The sequence below is a fragment of the Furipterus horrens genome, unplaced genomic scaffold, assembly GCF_987537825.1.
Source record: "Furipterus horrens unplaced genomic scaffold, mFurHor1.1.pri manual_scaffold_4, whole genome shotgun sequence".
Lineage (NCBI taxonomy): Eukaryota > Metazoa > Chordata > Mammalia > Chiroptera > Furipteridae > Furipterus > Furipterus horrens.
The window spans coordinates 155889405-155909473 of record NW_028327174.1 but is presented as its reverse complement, the minus strand read 5'-3'; the positions used below and the strand labels follow the sequence as shown (position 1 = coordinate 155909473).

At 39.4% G+C, this 20069-nt stretch overlaps 1 protein-coding gene across 2 annotated transcripts in view; it reads right to left on the bottom strand.

Annotated features, from left to right (window-relative positions):
• ENTREP1 (endosomal transmembrane epsin interactor 1) overlaps positions 1–20069 on the bottom strand; it is a 50804-nt gene that overhangs the window by 24168 nt on the left and 6567 nt on the right. For both annotated transcript variants that reach the window (XM_090274157.1, XM_090274158.1), the window contains exon 2: positions 14479–14535. In XM_090274157.1, coding sequence (XP_090130283.1) covers positions 14479–14535 — 57 coding nt within the window. The remainder of the gene's footprint in view (positions 1–14478; positions 14536–20069) is intronic.

The window sequence follows — 20069 nt, the reverse complement described above, 5'->3', positions numbered from 1 at the left end:
TTTGTGACACAGCTGACTTATGGCAACTGGAAAGGTACTCTATTATAAGAACAATCTGGCCCTGACCAGGTGGCTCAGCTGGTTGGAGCATCGTGCCATACACCAAAAGGTTGTGGGTTCAATTCCCAGTCAGGGCACATGCCTAGGCTGCAGGCTCTATTATTACCTATGGGAGGCAACTGATCAATGTCTGTCTGTCTGTCTGTCTGTCTCTCTCTCTCAGATCAATAGGCATATCTTCAGGTGAGGATTTAAAAAAAAAAAAAGAAGAACCTGCAGGCATATTGTTTCCAAAACTTTTCCAAAAAGAATTCTGTCTGCAGCCTGCCTGTTTTAGAAACTCACTCCAGGCTAACCACTGGCACAAATGGGATATCTCCCATTTGCCCCTCTGGATCCTCTCTCCACTCTTCACTACCCTGCTCTCTTCCCAGAGAGGCTGGCCTAGGAAGACTGTGTCAGTGGGCTCCTTGGCCCTCGGGTCTCCAGTTCAGTTCAGCCAGTGGGGAGCCCTGACAGCAGATCTGAGGAAGGAAGGAGAGTGAGGTTAGTGCAGTTATTTCCCTGGCTCCTTGTGTGCAGCCTCAGGCCTACTGTGGCCCTCAGTGGAAAGCCACAGGCCTCTCAAGAGGTCCTCTGTACATGTTTGCAACTTTCAGAGTTTGTCCCACTGCGTCTTCTTCTCATGGCAGGCCAGGGACAGTACCAGCCTCTGCTCCCTACGCCTTGCACACACCTTCGTGCACAAACCCTTTATTAACGTCTTGTCAGGTTATAATTGTATTGTTTCATCTGTCCTGCTGGGGCTGTCACTGATACAACTGCTCTACAAAATTTCCCTTTATATTTAACCTAAATTTCTCCCTGCTCTTTGAGCATCGTTCTTATTGCTCTCACTTAAAATTTATAATCACTTGCCCAGTGAAGTGAACACCATGCATTACAGTTCCTGAATTCTACTGAAGCCATTTCATCACTGGGGCTTACCATTAAACAAACAAACAAACAAACAAACAACAGAAAAGCCAAGAGGTGATGGAGAAATGTCCTTCTAGAAGTTGTGTTTTGGACCTGAAAGACAGTGGGACCTAAAAAGTGGAGGGTTTGCCCCTGACACACACTCTGGCTTTTAGGGGTCATATGCAAAATCCATCCATTTGAAGGTGAAATGCAAAATCCAAGATCCAAAGAGCTGATCCTATTACAAGGACTGGCAACATGAATTAGCCTTTCATGCTTTTGATGTTATTGTTACTAACTTGAATCATGAGTATTTTCTGATACTTATATTGAATATATTAGGTAGCTTGGTGCAAAATGTATTATGTTTTTCAAGTCAGTATTTGGAATTCATCTCAACTCTGACCTTTTGCAATTGTGCTTTTGGTTCGTTCCAGATCTCAATTAAATGACCCAATAAAAGAATATTTGGGGAACCTGAGGCTATCAAGAAGAAACCTCACCTTCAATTTGCCTATTCCTGCCTGCTAAAAGTTCTTCATAATTCCCATCACACAACAGCATTAAATAATTATGCCTGTAACAGCTTGGTATTGTTCAATGTCTTTTTTGACACAAGATATCATTCTCTAATTAAGTTGACCTTTCCCTACTGCCTAAGACTTTTATTTTGCTTCTTAGTTCCCTACTGCTCCAAGCTAAAGATGCAACTGAAACTCAGCTATGCATGCTTAAATAAGTTATTCCAGTAACTGTGTAAAGATAGTGTAGTTTAAATATGAATATGTTTAAAATGATGAGTTGAACATAAGGATTTAGTTCTACTGATTACTGGAAAACAAAACAAAACAAAACATTAAAATGGCAGTAAAGGAAAAAATTTTAATGCAAAAATCCAGAAAGACAGAGTGAATGGTAAAACAGCAACAAAATTTTAGAAGCTAGAAAGCCAATGGGAAAGCATGAATTGACTCAGTGGTCCTGAAAAAAGTGAATCCTACAGTAACAAAGAAGAAAGCCAAAACTCAACAGGATTTACTCCTCAGAATCTCCAAATGTTCACATTGCTGCAGATACTTCTGGAAATGAAAGGGAGGCTAAAAACAGGGCTGTTCAAGAGCCTAAGAAGCAATTAGAAAATGATACAACCACTATGGAAAACTATTGGCAATTTCTAATGAAGTTGAATGTACATCACCCTATGATTCAGTCATTCACTTTAGGTATATACTCAAGGCAAACCAATGCATATGTCCATAAGACATACGAGAATGTACGTTCTCGTGAATGGGATTGGTGAATATGTGTGTGTGTGTGTGTGTGTGTGTGTGTGTGTGTGTGTTTGTCTATATAAATATCAGCAGCTCATTGTGGACAAGGTTCACTATTTTGCAACATCTTGAGCTTTTTAGGTGTCCTAAGGTGACAATATATGATAAAAAGTAGAGCTAGTGAATTAACCAATTTGTAAATATGTTTGCTATAATTGATAGAAAAGAGGCATCTTGGACATGGAATTGTGAAACCACCTCAGAATGGATGCAGGACTTGTTCATTGGGCTGGCAGCAGAAGGGCCGGAGGAAGGACGGAGGGAGGGATGGACGTGGATGTGTTCACAGTTACAGCGGGATGCTAACCACTGCTGTGTGCATCTCTCTTAGCCGTACTGTGGGAGTACATTGCAAAGTACTTCAGCTGAAACTTGCATCCTTGCTAGTATTTTAAAAATACAGATCATAATGAATTCTCTTAGAAGCATTATATACTCTGTTGCTTTGTATCCCATTTTTAATTGAACCTGAAGGGAATGCAGTATCTTAATTGTAACTGTGCCAGTACCTTTATCAAGGGGTCTGTTGTTATTTTTGTCCTTAATGATAATTTCATCCCCAAGAAAGACAGGATTACATTTTTTTTTCTTCCAGATTGGGTTGGTATAGTGTACTCTTGGTTATCAGAATACTCATGTAGTTCTGAGACTTTGAAATGGTAAATACTCATGATATGTGGAAAAGCATGATTCATAGGTTTATGATCTTAATTACATAAAATGGAAGCTTAGTTGTGTACATACACAGGGGACTTAGGACATGTCAAACTGTAACCTGCTTGTGGTAATGGATGGCTTTGTCCTTTGCTTCTTGTGTTTTTCAGTTTCCTATTATATGCACTTGTTAACTTTAAAAACATAAATGTTATCTTAAAAACCTTTAATAAAGCTCATCAATTTCTTTCCTCATGAGGAAACACTCCAACTTTTAATATAAAAAATACTAATACTGCCTCAGAATCCTTTCCTTTCTCAATGTCATTCGTTTTTTAATTTCCCAAGAAAGTATCACTGGCACTCATTTAATCACCATGCCTCCCCCCATCACACACACACAGGCAGCCTTTTATACAACTGCTCAAAACAAATGAAAAACAAAATACACTTTTCTCCAGTGGGGCACAAAATGTGAACCAAGAACCCTAAAACCTAGGTCGTCTTAAATAATACTGAATGAATGAATCTGTCAATCACTCAATGAACAAATGAAAGAAAATGGATACTTTATTATAAATACGACATGGAGGTATCATGCACTCTTACTAATATTCTGGAACATATACAGGCAGGCCCTAAATATATTATCACGGCTTGCATGAAAATGGCTGCCACCTTTGCTCTGAGTGGGAACTCACCACTTCCTGAGGAAGGAAGGTGGGAAGGGTTGGGAGTGGTGGGTGAGTGGGTAGAAGAACAAAAGAGCCAGTCCTTAGAATCGAGGTTACATTTTCCCGTGAAAACAAGAATGCCATGTGATCTGGCTGGGAATCTAACTAACATTATAGCATTTATATTCTTGGAGACATGGCAACCAAGCTCCAAACCCCTGATTAGTCATTGGTTAATAAGAAATATTCCACAGAACCCATGACAGTCAATATAACTGCTTATTTGACTTTTAATAACATGTAACATTTTAATTCAGTTTGGGAAAGAACTTTAATACTAAGATGTAGAGCCATGAGCAAGGTTATCCGAACATAACACAATGACACTGGGAAATAAAAGTGAAGACAAGACACCAAATTCAAGCTCTTCTGAAGTAGTTTAGCAAAGTGAACATTCTGATTGATCACCCAGCACCATGGCAACCATCAAAACATAATAAACCACAATCACTCGAAAGCCCGGACTCTTGCTGCTTTGAACCTGTTTCGGGAGCTCACACATACACTGACTTGGTTTGTCTGTGAAGCTTTAATCCTCAGATCCCGAGGGAACCTACTACTCCCAGCCTTCACTCCACAACACCCTTTAAACTTCTTCCAGAGCCTTGGGGATATATTACTAACATTCAGACTGGTTCTTCTTGCCAGCAAGTCAGACACAGACTCGTTGCTGTGAACAGAAGCAGCTGTCTCTCTTTCCTCTCAAGGATGTTTAAGGGCCAGATTTACTCATGTTATGGCTGTCCTGAGGTTTTCTTTTTATAAAGCATTTAAAATATAATAATGATGTTATTTCAGATTCTTTTTTCAACAGGAGTGAAAGGCTTCTTCCTCTCCCCACCAGAGTAAGACGGAAATGTTCATCAGTTTGAGAATAGCTTCAAAATGAGTAAGCCAGGTTGCTAATCCTGTGAAAATGTACAAGTCTCAGGGGTACTTTTCAAGTCTCCTTGCTTGGGAAAAGGGAATTCTGTCCTACTGGGGTCCTTTCCCCGTTCTTTTGCAGAGCCCCAGTCTCCCAGGGCTCCCTTTCAGCTCATCGTCCCTCATTCCTCAGAAAAGTGACTTTTCTCATGGCCCAAGCAATCGGGAGTAACAAAAAAGGGATGCCCTTAGCATGTGTGTGTAGCTCCAAAATTCCCCAGTACAATGCAGACAGCTCTGCCACCCCATAATTAACATGTTCTCGTCAGGTATGTGGTTGCAACCAGGAGAAAAAGAGCAGAATGAGAATCTTAGAAGAAATAATCAGAGGAGACATGACATGACTTATCGGATCTGCAACACCAGCAAAGATGAAAGGGGCAGGAATGGGGCCTGCTGTGCCCCCTGGGAACAAGCTGGCAGAGGGAAATTTGGATTTGAAGGGAAGAAAGCAGAAAGTTAGGCTTAAACAAAATTGCAGATCTATGATTCTTGATACTGGACTTTTCTCACTTCGTTATTCTTTTCTCCTTTCTCCGTGCTTTTCTAATTTGTGGTCTTTTCTTGCTCCTGGCCTCTTCTCCACTGCAGTTAGCTTCTCAAGATTCACCAAGTCAGAGTCAGGTCTTATGACTCCCTAGCAATGAAGGTCACAGATCTTGAGAACAATCTGCTATCCAGAATCAAATCTCCAGAAATGGCCACCATCAAGGCCCTCCCTCTCCATACCCAGAGGTGGTTCTTCACATCAGGAGATGAAAATATACACAGTGGAATATTATCTAGCCTTCCACTGGAAGTACTGGCACGTACTACAACAGGCATGAACCTGGAAAACATTCTGCTAATTGAAATAAGCCAGATTCAAAAGGACGAATACTGTGTGATTACACTTATATGAGGTCAAACTCATAGGGACAGGAAGTAGATTGGTGGTTATTTGGGGGTAGAGGCATGGGGGGAGTTGTTGACTGGGTACAGAGTTTTTATTTAGGACAATTTTAAAAAATGGATAGTGGTGATGGTTGTACAGTGTTGTGAATACACTTAATACCACGGAACTATACACTTTAAAATGGTAAAAATGGCCATTTTTATTATATGAGTATTTTATCATAAATTTTAAGAATCACACATAAAAATAAACTAAAAAGGAAAGAAAGAAATGAAAAGAAACAGAGTCCAATTTCCATTTCCCTTCCCCTTGATTCTAAGCTGGCCTTAGGAACTTGTTTGATCAATAAATGTGGCGGAGGTGACATTCTGGGACACACAAGGCTAGATCATAAGAAGTCTGGGCCGCCTTCACCTTTGGGAACCCTCGTCTGAGACATTCCCTCTCAGATCCTCACCACCATGCTGGTGGCAATGACATGGGGAGGTCACATGCCCATGCTTCAGGCAACAGCCTCTACTGAACTTCCCAGAAATATATACTGAACTATGTGAGGATGAAATTTCGTGAAGGCTGGGATTTATTTCAAAACAACCCAATGGCACAGGAAGAGAGAAATGGTTAAGGGTATCGACGAGACAAGTCTGAACATTTGTTAACGATTATTGTAGCTGGGCAATGGGTACAAGGAGTTTGGTGTATTTCTCCCAGATTAGGAGTGTATTTGCAATTTACCATACCAAAAGAAGGAGAAAGAGGAGAAAATGGGAGAGAAGGAGGGAAGAGATGAGAAGAGGTGAAGAGGAGAAGAGAAGAGAAGAGGAGGAAAAGAAAAGGAGTTGGAGAGGGGAAGAAGGTAAAGGAGACAGGGGAGAAGAACAAACAAACCAACGGGACTGGGAAGAGAAAAAAGTGGCAGGAAGCATGTTCTAGAATACAAAAGACCAAAGGCAGAATAATCAAAGGAAATGACTGAACTTTGATTGGGCCCTAGATTTTTTTGAAAAATGGAACTAGGTTACAAAGGCATATTCACTTTTTGATAATACATCAGTCTGTACACTTAAACATACAGAAATGTGCACAAATCACGCTTCAGTTAAAAAGCTTTCTGATTAAGAAAAAGTTATACAACATTTTGGAGTGACTGGGGAAATTTAAAGAAGAGCCAAATTATTAGATGACATTAGGAAATCATTTATTGTTTTCTTATGATAATGTGATTATGGTGAGATAGAAGAATGTCTTGTTTTTAGGATAGAATACTTCCTAAAGAATAGAGGGGTAAAGTACCATGAAGTCTGAAGCTGTGAAACAGTCTAATATAAAATCCCTTATTTATGTATAGACATAGCAAATATGGCAAAATATTCAGAGCTACAGAATCCAAGAGGAAAGTATATGAGAATTTTTTGGGTTCTTTGCTCAACTTTTCTGTAAGTTTGAGAATTTTCATGAGGGAACATTGAAAAAATATTGAAGAGACTTTTTCAGGTGTAAAAGTAATGAATTAGAAGCAATTGTCTACCAGCTAATATTAGTGAACTTCTTTGTAAAATAGCTGGATAATCTGCTTGCAAGTACAAGGTTTCTAGAGTAGTATTCATTACAAAGCCAAATCTTTTTGGCATAACAGGGTCATCTGTCTGCCTCTGTCAGGCACACACTAAAATAAAGTCCATCCACCACTGAGGCCCACTTGGCCACACAGAGCTTCCATGCAGCCCTCTCTCACAGGTGAACTTGCTGTGGAAACAGACCCACACAAGCAAATAATGATTAAGAGCATGGACAGACCACCTGAAACTGCATCCCAACTCTTCCACTTCTAGCTGTGCAACCTTGGGCAAATTACTTAACCTCTCTGTGCCTAATAACACTTCACAGATTAGTGGGTTAATGCATACATCTCAGTTACATGTTTATTATTATTACAAATTATTTCAGACCTGATGAATATTACCAATGTAGCTCTTCAGTCAGAACTAGAATGAACAAATACGAATCAATGACATTCAAAAACCAAACAATACAAGAAACAAGGACGAGGAGGTCAGGCAGAGATACTGAGCCCCAGGGAGAGAACAAATTCTTCAGAAAGCACAAAAGAAAAAATTTGAATGGAACTAACCTGTGTCTTCAGAGAGATAAGGAAAATTACAGCATACAGAAAACAAGAACAGTTGCTGTGTAAAAGGATGAGTCACAGATCAAGAAAGAATTCCTGAACATCAAAATATGTAATTATGAAATACTTCAACTGAACGGCAAAAGAAAAAATAAGAAAATATCCATAATATATATATGAAAAAGAAAAAGAAACAGAAAATGTGAGACTTTGTAAAGTTAAGAAACAAAGAACCTCAATTCAAGAGGTCCAGCATCTGATTATTTGATGTTCTAGAAAAAGGAGAGTAAATTGAGGGAAGGAGATAATCAAATAAACAATTTTAAAAGTTGCTGAGTGGTGGAGAAAGACTTGCCTTTAAAATAAAAGAGTCCCAATAATGGATCACAGGCCTAGCTTTAAGCTACAACAATAAAACCTTTAGAAGAAAACATGAGGAAATCTTCACAGCCTTGGCTTAGACCAGCTTTCTTAAATATAACAGTAGAGCAACAAGAGGAAAACACAGATGAACTGGACTTCATTAAAATGGAAAACTGTGTGCTTCAAAGCACACCATCGAAAAAGTAAAAAGACACCCCACAGAATGTGAGAAAATATCTGCAAATAATTTATCTGATAAGGGACTTGTTCTAAAGACACAAATAAACCAATTTAAAAATGAGCAAATGGTCTAAAGAGACAATTTCTCCACAGAAGACCTACAAATGCCATAAGCACATGAAAAGATGACTTGTGTTGACATAAAGCAAACCCCAATGAGATACTGTGTAACATCCATAAAGATGATGATAATAAAAAATGCAGACAATAGTAAGCGTTGAAAAAGATGTGGAGAAATTGAAACCCACCCGTGCTATTGATGGGAGTGTAAAGTGACACAGCCACTTTGGAAAACAGTTCCTCAAAATATTAAACACAGGGTCACCATATGACTCAGTACTTCTCCTAAACATGTAGCCAAGAGAAATGAAAACATGTCCATAAAAAAACTTCTACACTAATGCTCGTAGCAGCATTATTGATAATAGTCCAAAAGTAGAACTGTCCATTAACTGATGAACAGATAAATAAAATGTGGTATATCCATCAATGGAATATTATTCAACAATAGAAAGGGGGGAAAGTACTGATACATGCTACCACATGATACCCCTTTAAAATATTGAGCTTAAGAAAAACATGCTAACTGAAAGAACCCAGTTAAAAGGATCACATACTATATACCTTCATTTATTTGAAATACCCAGAATAGGCAGATTTATAGAGACATAAGGTGCATTAAAGGTTTCCTAGGGCTGGAGATATTGGGAGGAAATCAAAAGTGACTTCCAATGGGTACAGGGTTTCTTTGCAGGCTATGAAGATGTTCCACAAGGGAAGGTGGTGAATTTGCACACGCCTGTGAACATGCTAACAGTTACTGAACTGGACACTTTAAACAGGCGAAGGTTATGGTATGTCAATTATACCTCTTTAATAAAACTGATTAAAAAATTAGCAGCCAGATGATCTCTGAGATTTTTTTTTTTTTTGGTCAACAAGAAAAAGAAAAGTCATTCAGAAACTCCAGGAAAAAAAACTTTATGTCAAAGTCATGGTCCAAAGCTGAAGCAAATTAAAATGTGACATAATACCAAGCAAATGAGAGAGAATCAAAACAAAAAAACAAACAAACAAAAAAAACCAGTAGATTTGACTTGGCTGCTGGAAATTGCCCTCTCAGTGACACTGGGTTACATTTCTGTCTCTCTGGTTCCAATCATTCTTTCGGGTGCTACAGGAGATAATCAAACTGATCTCTTGAATAGTGGGGATCAACATCCGATCTTTTCCCCAATGTTGTTCCACCAGCTCACTTTGTAGGGCTAGTTCTTCCTGACCCCTTAGGTGAAATTTGTGGCTGGCCCATGACTTCCCTACTCCCTATCAGACAGAGTCCCTCAGTCGCTATAAGTAACACAAAAAGTCTCATTTCAGTAATGACAAGGTCTAGACCTGTATCCTACTCAAAACTTGCAACTTCACTTAGAGTTCAGCTTTTCTTCTCATCAGGCTGATGACTATAAGGAGCAAGCAAGCCTGCAGCGGGAAGGGCCAGGGACTGACGCCATCTGCTTGGCTTCCCTGTTGTTTGAGTCCTGAGCCCGCCCGGTACAGCTCTGCCCTTCAGGAAAGGGAGGAATGAGGGGGAGGCCAGGGCATGCAGGTGAGCAAGGTAAGGGGCAGCAAGAGTTCACGTGACTGTTCACTCCGAGCCTTGGCAAGTGTTTAGAGAGGACTCTGTCCTGCACGGGACTCTCATGGGCTCCTCTGAGACACCTGTTGTTGAGCTAGCAGCCCCCTCTATGTGGGCATTCAGCTGTGCAGGCTGTGGGCTCCTTACTCCTCCAAGGGGCTCTTGGAAGCAAGATCTAAGCTTACCCCAGGTCTGCACTCTCTTGCCTCTGGTCAGCTAAAGGTATGCGTGTTGGGCTTGGTCTGTAAAAGTACATTGATTTCTCAACTGCAGTCTTCAGCTCTGAGGCCGCAGGCACTGCAGCCAGACCTCTAAGTTCCCCCAAGCAGGTGCCTGACACCAGTCCAGTCAACCACCCAGGGACCCATATCAGGTTCTCCAAGAGCTTATCTTTAAGCACCTCTCCCCTGGGGAGATGAAACTCAAAATGCCACAGCAATTCAGTAACTTTCTCAGAAACATTTGTCTCTTGAATCCCTAATCTTTTCAGAGGCTGGGGATGGAGATCAGTTAAGGGTTGCAAAACTGGTTTTCACCCAGAAGGTCTAACACTAAAATGTGGGAGCTGCTGACATCTGTTATATTGCAGTCTCAGGTGAATCTGGAAATAAAGAATCTAATTCTAACATCCTAGTGCAATGACATTCACATCAATGCTGTTATTGGCTTTTACTATTTTAGAAACAATGTTTAGACAATGTCTGAATGGTATAACCTAGTTTAAGAGCAAAATTAAACATTAAAACACTGACAATATAAAGGTAATGGTGTTACTATTAAAAATTAGAAGGTGGAAAGGGGAAGAAGTAGAGCTAAGTGCTGATTTCTTCACCTTATAGAAGAGAGAGTAACAATATACTATACGGCCCTGGCTGGGTGGTTCAGTTGGTTGGAGTATTGTCCTGTACAACCAAAGGTTGTGGGTTCAATTCCAGGTCAGGGCATGTACAGGAGGCAATGGATTGATGTTTTTCTCTCACATCAATGTTTCTCTCCCTCTCTCTCCCTTTCTCTCTCTCTCTCTCTCTCTCTCTCTCTCTCTCTCTCTCTCTCTCTCATCAGTAAACATATCTTTGGGAAAGAATTTTTTAAAAATATACTATACAAAATTTATTTAAAATCATAGAGTCATCAATAACAGAAATAAAAACATTCTTTTAAAATGGAAAATGATTGCTCTTGATGGAACATATACAACCTAGAATACAGTGTGCACATGCACACACACACACACACACACACACATGTATGCACATGTATAAACACCCTAGCCTAATCCCAGTCAGAGCCAAAAACAGCTATAAATATTTGCAAACGATTTTCCAACATTACTATTTTTGTTTTGAACACATGGGTACTTTAGCAGCACAAGGCAGAGGACCCCACAAATGAGCTACCAATTCTGAGTTTCCATGAGAGCTTGAGCTTGAAGGAAGTAGGTCAAACTGACCCTTCTTTGTTCAGACAAGTCTAAAACCTGATGGAATCACTGGAACAATCACAAAAAAGGGAGCACAAAGGCCAGTGGTTCTCAAAAGAAAGTATTCAAGTGTTCTTGACCAGTGTGCAGCCCAACAACTCAAAAATGAGGACAGCTTGCCTCTCAAAAGGGTCCTGAAAGGACTAACCAGCCCCTCCTAACCTCCATCACCAAAATACTCCCTAACCACCCTAAAGTTAAAAGAGGAAGCATAAAAAGTTCTAGAGAACAAAGCAAGTGAGAGAAATTTAAGACAAAAGAAAAAGATAAACTTTGGGAACTTGCCTGGGACCTAAATTTCTTATTGACCGCCCAATTAACTTCACGGTCAACAATAAGTGTGTACAGAGCACATTGATTCTGGGGATGTAGGATGAAGAAGACAGACGAGACCTCCATTCTCACAGAACTGACTATTTACTGGGGGAGGCAAACAACCACTAGTAATCGAACAGCACACATACAGGCTCATTACAGGCTGTGAGCCAACATTCAGTCCCAGGACAGGTGAGGGACAGGAGAAGGTCCCTTTCAGGAAGTGACTGCTGAACTGTGACCCAGAAGAGAAGAAACCAGCCATGCAAGCAGCTGGAGGAAGAAGGTCGCAGGTTTACATAGGACAGTCTGTCTGTGTTAGAGTCAGAAGGTGCTCCTGGGGCAGAGGCTGGGACACAAAGGGGCAAAGGGCTGGAACTCTGCCCAGTCAAGCCTGGGTCTATGAGAACACAGATTCAGTACCCACTGGCTTCTCTCATGCAGCACGGCCTCTTATGATAAAAAAAAAAAAAAAATCATCCATTGGTGCATTGCCTATACTCAGGAATGGGTGGGGTGGACAAAAAAAAAAGGTCATGTATCCCTGAAAGGGGGGATGGTACTAGGGCCACCACTTGGGATCACAAGACTCTCCCACCTATTCAGAACAGAAAACTAGACTCAGAAAAATTAAGTGGTTTGCACATAGTTATACAGACTTAAGAGGAAGAGCTAGGACTCAAACCAGGAGTGTCTGACTGGTATGTCCAGTTTCTTTCACTACATTACACGATTTTTTCATTTTTTAACATAAAAGCATTTGGTACAGGTTATAATGAAATACTATTAAGATTCGTGTGGACTGAGGATTTTTCCATTTTGGACACTGACTAAAGCTCAAATGATCTACTGATATTCTCAGAAAGTTTTCCCTCATATGATTCCTGTCAATTACTTTATCTTCTTCTTAACTTGGTGTTAAGTAACATTTCGAAACAATCTCTACATAACCAACACGCTTATAACTGATAATACAGAAATATGACAGAATGCCACTTAGCAATTTTAAGTGATAGGCATTATGGACTCCTCATATGTGAAAACAATATTTACTGATACTAATTAATTTAATATTAAGTGGAAAAAGCAGAGCACAACACAGGATGTACAAACTGGTCACAACTTTGTGACCAAGCACATATACTTACCAACAACGATAAGAAATACATTTTTAAAATGTAATTAAGATACATTTTTATTAAGGTCATTTTCATTTAAAGTTGCTTGAACTCATATAATAAATTTATAGGGCATCTTTCCCAAAGAAAACAATGTAAAAGAAATTAAGGTCTTAAAAGGAGGACTTTGTTAATATCTGTCTAGAAGACATACTCATATTCTCTTCAACATTTGGAATTTTCAAAGTATAAATAGAATTAGAGATTTTCTGATTTTAATTTAATTTAAATACTTGAGGTTTGTATTATTGAGCATTTCAATACTGACCCAATGGAAAAAGATGACTCCTATACTCAAGTATTACTATAAACATTGGACACCATCCAAAATTCTTCTGCAGAGGCTGTAAACCTAGAGAGTTGTTGTAAAACAAGCCTCAGGCTCTCACAACATATGGCATAGAACGCATCCAAAGCCTCATTTTATCCCATACTGATAATATATTAAAATGCTGCATTAATAATTTACTCCTTCCAGAAATATTAGCATAGTTTCACTAAATGCAATAATTGATGGACTGGTAAAATGTTGCCTAAATTGTCTTGTGGGCTTGAAAACTTTTTCATTCTCAAGATCACCAACATGGTCTCAGAATCCATTTTTCTGACTGTATTCTACAATGTGCTTCTTCTCCTTGTATATAAGAATTAACCAGTTTTGTATTTATTACTCATCACCTAGTAAACACTGGTCTGTTCAAGATAAACTATCAAGTATATACACAAAATGATGAGAAAATTATTTAATCCTATTTCAAAATGGATGGGAGAAAAGTTGAAAATAAAATGTCATATAGAAAAAATTTTTTTCAATATACTTCAAATTGAATTTCCTAAACCCTCTACTTCATCCTTGAACACTGGCAACTTCATTGGTAATGGCCTATTTTTTATAATATTCCCTGAATCAGAAGGACAGAGCAAGTAAAAGCAAAGGATGAACACTGGGAATGTATTAAATGCCAGTGAATTGTTCACTTTAAAATGATTAATTTTCTATTATGTAATTTTACCTCTATAATGAAAAATTTTAAGTAACCGATATGTATCTACAACACCATAAAGTATAACATTTGTATGATAAAGAGAGAATATAGAAAATCTGAGCAACAAAATCCTGACACTGTCTAATCAAAGCATTGTAACAATTAAAAATTACGTATTCATGATTAATATTGAGATTTGCTTCAAAAGAATATGGAGAAAAAGAGAATATGGAGGCTGGGGAGAATGGGTGAGAGTCAAGCTGAACAGGACTGGCCATGAGTTACTATGTAATTATTAAAGCTGTGTGATTGGTACAAGGAATTCATTATATTATTCCCTCCACTTTTGTATCTGTTAAAAAATGTCCATAGTAAACATTGTTTCAAAATTATATCTTTACAATAGGTCTAATCCTGAAACAAAAAGCACATATTTAGCACTGGGTATGTAAGAAACTTAAGGTCAATCATAAAAATGGCAAAATTATCATCTTACTTTACTGTGGTTAGAACACCTGAGTTCTAACACTGTCCATTGTGAACTTCTTTTTTTAATGACCAAGGAAGTTTTAGCATTTCCTCAATGGTTTGTTTAACAGACTTCATAAATAGCCCATTTTACAAAGGGTAAAAATTCATAAGAACAGTACATACCAGGAGTATCATAGGCCTTTTCCAAGTTGTTAATCCTATAATTCCAGAGAGTATCACCTATAAAGATAAACAGTATCATAAATCTAGAAAAGGCACCAATTCCAATAAACTAATCCCCAGTCTCTAAAGTGTGTATTTTTTTTAATGCTGACATTTCAATGCCTCTAACTCCAATATTTAATATTCCTGCTGATTACATGAGCCCTGGTAGGCTACTTCGGACAATCCTTCATGTCCAAGGCACCAAAGCTTTCTTATTGACTGTGTACATTTTTTCTTAAGGTCAATTAAGAACACACAAACAAAAATTAATCTATCTCTGGTTAGTGAAAGAATCAGTATTTCTGATCCAGGCTTTCTGGCCGCAGTAGCACCTAATCTGTTGCCAGAGTCAGCCCCATAAAATGCACACCTCGCCACAACCCTCCTTTCTTTAGGTGGGTCCCCATCTTTACAGAACACGCAAACTCCTCAAAATAGGGAACAAGGCCTTCAGGATCGTCCCCTGCCTACTTCTCAAACCTGGTTTCCATGGACCCCTGCCCCTCCCACCACCACCTTCCTTACAGGCACATCTATCATTCCTCAGACTGGCCAGACTCTAGCCATTCTGAAGCTTTGTGCTTTGCTTTGCTGCAGTGTCTTCTCCTCCCAACTCCTCTCCGAGCTGCCAGAGAACTCCTATGCATCCTGCAAGACCCCAACTAACAGTTACTTCCTCTGAGAAGCTCTCACTGATCCCACCGGCTCACACTCCTGGAAGCCCTCTACATATAATTTTCCCCCCAGAAACTCTGTATTATATCTCTGTCTTGCCCACTAACTATGAACTCCTAACTTGTCTCTCTGAATCCCCAGCTCCTAGCACAGTGCCTGACACATGATTGGCAACTAATAAATGTTTCTGAGCAATTATTGCACAAAAGGAGAGAGACTACAGTGAGAAAGATCTCATGTTTCAAATCAAAATGACTCTTCAATAAATAACAAACTAATATCCTTGGTAAAGAGGAGCCAGCATTTTGCAAAAATGTAAATTGGAAACAAACATCAGCCCTTTGAACACCACAGTTCACTAAGCAGTTAGGAAAGAATAATCAAAGTAATTATTCAGCCCACGGATATTCTGATGTCATTGGAACACATTTACCTTTGTGTAATAAAGGACATCAACTGAATGTGGTCATGAGGATTTTCTTTCCAATACACTTTTTAACAAAATCACTCAAATGCACCATTTTACAATTACAGTTTATTGACTACATATTAGTAAGGATTTGGCAGTGTTACTTCAGATTCAAAGCTCACAAGCCTGCTTACAATACTCTCCATCCTCTACTTAATGACTGAGAGTAAATCATTCCACAACATCAAACCAGCAGAGGTCAAGTCTACCTTCTAGTATCAAGGACCAAAAACCATGTATGGGCAGACAAGCGACAATGTCTTTGTATCCCATCTATGTTCGAACCTACTACCAGCTGTCTGCCCACCAGGCAATCATCTTAAATTCAATAGGGTATTTCATCACTCTGAAGGGTTTCTGCCTAGAGTCACGTAAGGCATTTTGCAGCTCGTCTAGAGGGCGTGGGCTACATATACTTTATAAATTGGGACTTGGCATCCATGAGACCTTGGGGTCCAGGTTTCCCACTTGGCTTCTAAATAACTATGTGACCTTGGCCAAGTCATTTCACTTTTCTGGTCCTCGCTCTTTGTTTCCTTAAAAATATGGTGAGTGAAGAAAACCATCTATGGGTCTCTTCTAACTCAAAATGTTTACCCCACTGTGACAACAGCAATTACTCAGAAACGAAACTCTGTGATCCAGCACTGGCTCCACCCTGAAGACTGCTTGTGGGCACGCATGCGTCGCTGTGAGCACGCATGTGTGTGTGTGTCCACATGCACACGTGTTCCCTACCTGCCCATTCTGCTACTAACTGGACTTGGTGAGAAAATGAAACTATTTTTGTAAAAACATAACTGAAAATAGGGCTGCCCTTGAGAGAAACACAAGCTGCCCACTTTGCTGAAATATAAATATGACTTGAATAATTAGTGTTCGATATTTATGCCACTCATCTCCATTAATACAGAGCCCTGCAGTGCAGCTTTTTCGAACACATTTTATCCACTAAAACAGTACCATCAAAGTGAGATGTCCAGCCCAACCTATAAAAGCCCACACTAATGGAGAGATGCCTTAAACTATACTTCCCACCCCACCCCCAGCTACATCATCCCACCCTGCTCCACATTAACAATTTAGTATATTTACCTATTTTACACATGTGCATATTTTTCTCTAAGTTCTTAACTGAATGCACATGGGTATGTGTATATATACAAATGCACAGCGGTGTAATTTTTACAAGAAGTGGATCATAAATGATACTTTTCCTCCTCTTTTTCTCTCTCAATAAATACTTCATGGAAACCTCTTCATGTTCACAGCAATAGCTCTCATTCATCCCATTTAATGGCTATATAATATTCCTTTGTATGGCTGTACCTAATGTATTCACTCATTTCCATATTCATGAGCATCCACTCTATTTCCAGTATTTTTGCCCTCACAAACAATGCTGCAGCAAGTATCCACAAATGTATATCTTTAACAGTGCATTTTATTTCTTTTGGATCAACTCCCAGGAGTAGGTTGCCTAGCTGGAAGGGAAAATTTATATATATATGTTTTTAATAGACTATGACAGATACAACTGTCATTCTCTGGGACAAAAAGAGTAAGCTATCTTTGTTTCTTTTATTGGATGGGAGAGTTTGCATATACAAGGAACACACTAAATTTAAAACACAATTAAAAAATATATACAAAATGTATTTGACAAATAAGAAATATCAATAATGCAAAACACATATGACAAAGATACTGAAGACCTCAGCAGGGACAAACATAAACCTTATTTAGCAATAAGAAGACCTTAAATAAAGGTGAACTGTTTTATAGACTCAACTCACACCCATGTTAAGCCCCTCTAGGATTTGTGTAAACTGCCCTTCTTTACAGGGATGCTTTAAAGAAATGCATGCATTCAAGCTGGATATGGGAACAGTCGTTCCAGCCACCTCAGTCCTGAACCCTGCAACAAAGGCACACGCTGACTTCTACTCAGCTGTCCCCGTTCTTCGAGCCCAGTTAAAACCTAAGACCCTTGGAGGGATGCTGTGAGTGGTGACATGGAAAGAGTAAACAGAGGAAGCAGGACTGGAATGGAGTAGAGAAGTGCTGCAGTTCAGGATGAATCTTTTAAGAGCTTGAGACTTAAGGAATAGATGCTCACATTTCATCTGGGGGAAGGGTGGCATTCATGAATGAGGAGAAGCATTGGGGAAGGGAGAAAAGAAGGGGGCAGACTGCAAATTGATGCAGACACTAAAGAAAACAGCACGGATACTCCTCAAAAACTTAAAATAGAGATACCGTACAATCCAGCAATTCCTCTTTACATGAAGAAAATGAAAACACTAATTAAAAAAGATACGTGCCCATCTATGTTCATTGCAGCTTTTACAACAGCCAAGATACGGAAGCAGCCTAGATGTCCATCAATAAATGAGCGGATAAAGATGAGGTACTGGGAGCATTTGAGATCTTGCTCTCTGGCATATGTCATCAGTTTGACACAAGTAAACTCTTATTTAAAAAAAAAAGATGTGGTACATATATATATAATGAAGTATTACTTGGCCATAAAAAAGATGAAATCTTTCCATCTGCAACAACATGACTGGACCTAAATGGTATTCTACTAAGTGAAATAAGTTAAATAGAGGAAGACAGATACCATATGGTTTTACTTATAAGTGGAATCTTAAAAACAAATGAACAAATAAAACAAACAAGAATAGACTCAGAGAAACACAGACTCAGAGACACAGGGATGGTTACCAGAGGGGAGGGGGTTAGGGAATGGGTGGAATGATGAAGGGGAATGTAGTTGATATATTGTGATAAATTTGCACAGTGACAGATTATTACTAGAATTAGTGGGATGATCACAAGGTAATGTATAAAAATGTTGAATCTCTATATTGTACACCTGAAACTAATATCGTCGTCGTCGGCAGCCATCCGTCTCGAGAGACGATGGTGTAGCTTCTTAAGAGTCTATCTGCACCGCCGAGAATGGTTGTGCAGTCCGACTCGGGAGTGACACGGTATCTGTCTCCTCCCGTGTTGAATCGACATCTTGCGATGACGCTGGAGTGTCCTCTCCAGTGAAGCTACAAAGCCTGGGCAGGGTGATATGGAGGGTCTGCTGTTGCCCATGCAGCAGACCCCCCCTCTCTTCGCAGCTGAAGGATCCAAGGGGAAAGACAGAGTCAATACAGCTTGGCTTCAGGTGCCCGCAGGAGTTGCCGGTGTTGACTACAACGTCAAACCGCCTTAGGGACTCCGGCTCCGGATTTTCTGTCGGGGTTTACTCCCTTAGCCTTTCCCCTGAAGAGGTATGCCGCAAGGCAGCGGAGGTTTTTTTGGAGTCAGAGTTTTCCTTCTCTGATGTGCCCTGACTGGAAGATCGAACCAGCGACACTTAGCTCGCAGGCCGACGCTCAATCCACTGAGCCAAACCAGCCAGGGTATGAAACTAATATAATGAATATAATATTGTATACCACTGTAATTTAAAATTTTAAAAGACTGAAAAGAAACACATTGAAGATGTTTCCAATGGGATTATGGGTGTTCTAAATTCTCTCTTCCCTTTCCTTTCTGAATTTCCCAACATTTCTATAATAAATATGTTTCACTTCTGTTTTTCAAAAGAAGTCAGAGTATGCTTTGCCTCTGCCTCCCTCAGTGGCAGCAGTAGTTTAATTGTATTCTACACTCACTGGCAATCTCACGTGGTCTTGGATCTGTGAATACTCATTCAAATACTGCTAACGGCCCCTCAAGGCACTCAGTTAGTTATGGTGAGAGTTAATGAATAAACAAATAGATGATGAACTAATAAATGAAGGTCAAAAGTAGGGGACAAACTTGCTCAGAGATGACCATGGAAGCCTAAACACATTCTTCACCCCGTCACTCTTAAAAGAGCACATCACCAGCAATAAGCAACTCTACCAGCATTCCTCCCACCCAGGGCAAGATGCAACTTGCTCTGAATGAACAGGCAAGAACCTATTTTCTAACAACAGATCATCTCTATGTGATCATAATGAGCTTTACTACAATTTTGGTTTTACTCATTTGCAATCCATTCCTTGTAGCTTTTAGGAAAAAGCAAAGGCCTCTCTCTCTCTCTCTCTCTCTCTCTCTCTCTCTCTCTCTCTCTCTCTCTCTCTCATTTATTTATTTTTTTAATACTGCAAAGAAGGTTCTGAGCTACTCCAAGCAGGAATTATTGCTACCTACCACATACAGCTAATATGCCTTAGTTTTTCAGCCTAAAAACAAAATCATTAATATCAAACACATGTAACTCTACTCTCCTATTTTTCTTTGTTAATCCAGTAGCATGCCTTAGGGCAAAAATGTTCTGGATTGTTTGTCAAAAGTTGTTGTAACTAAACACAGAGATAAGAAGAGCCATGTTGTTAACGTCCTATGTTTACCTTGT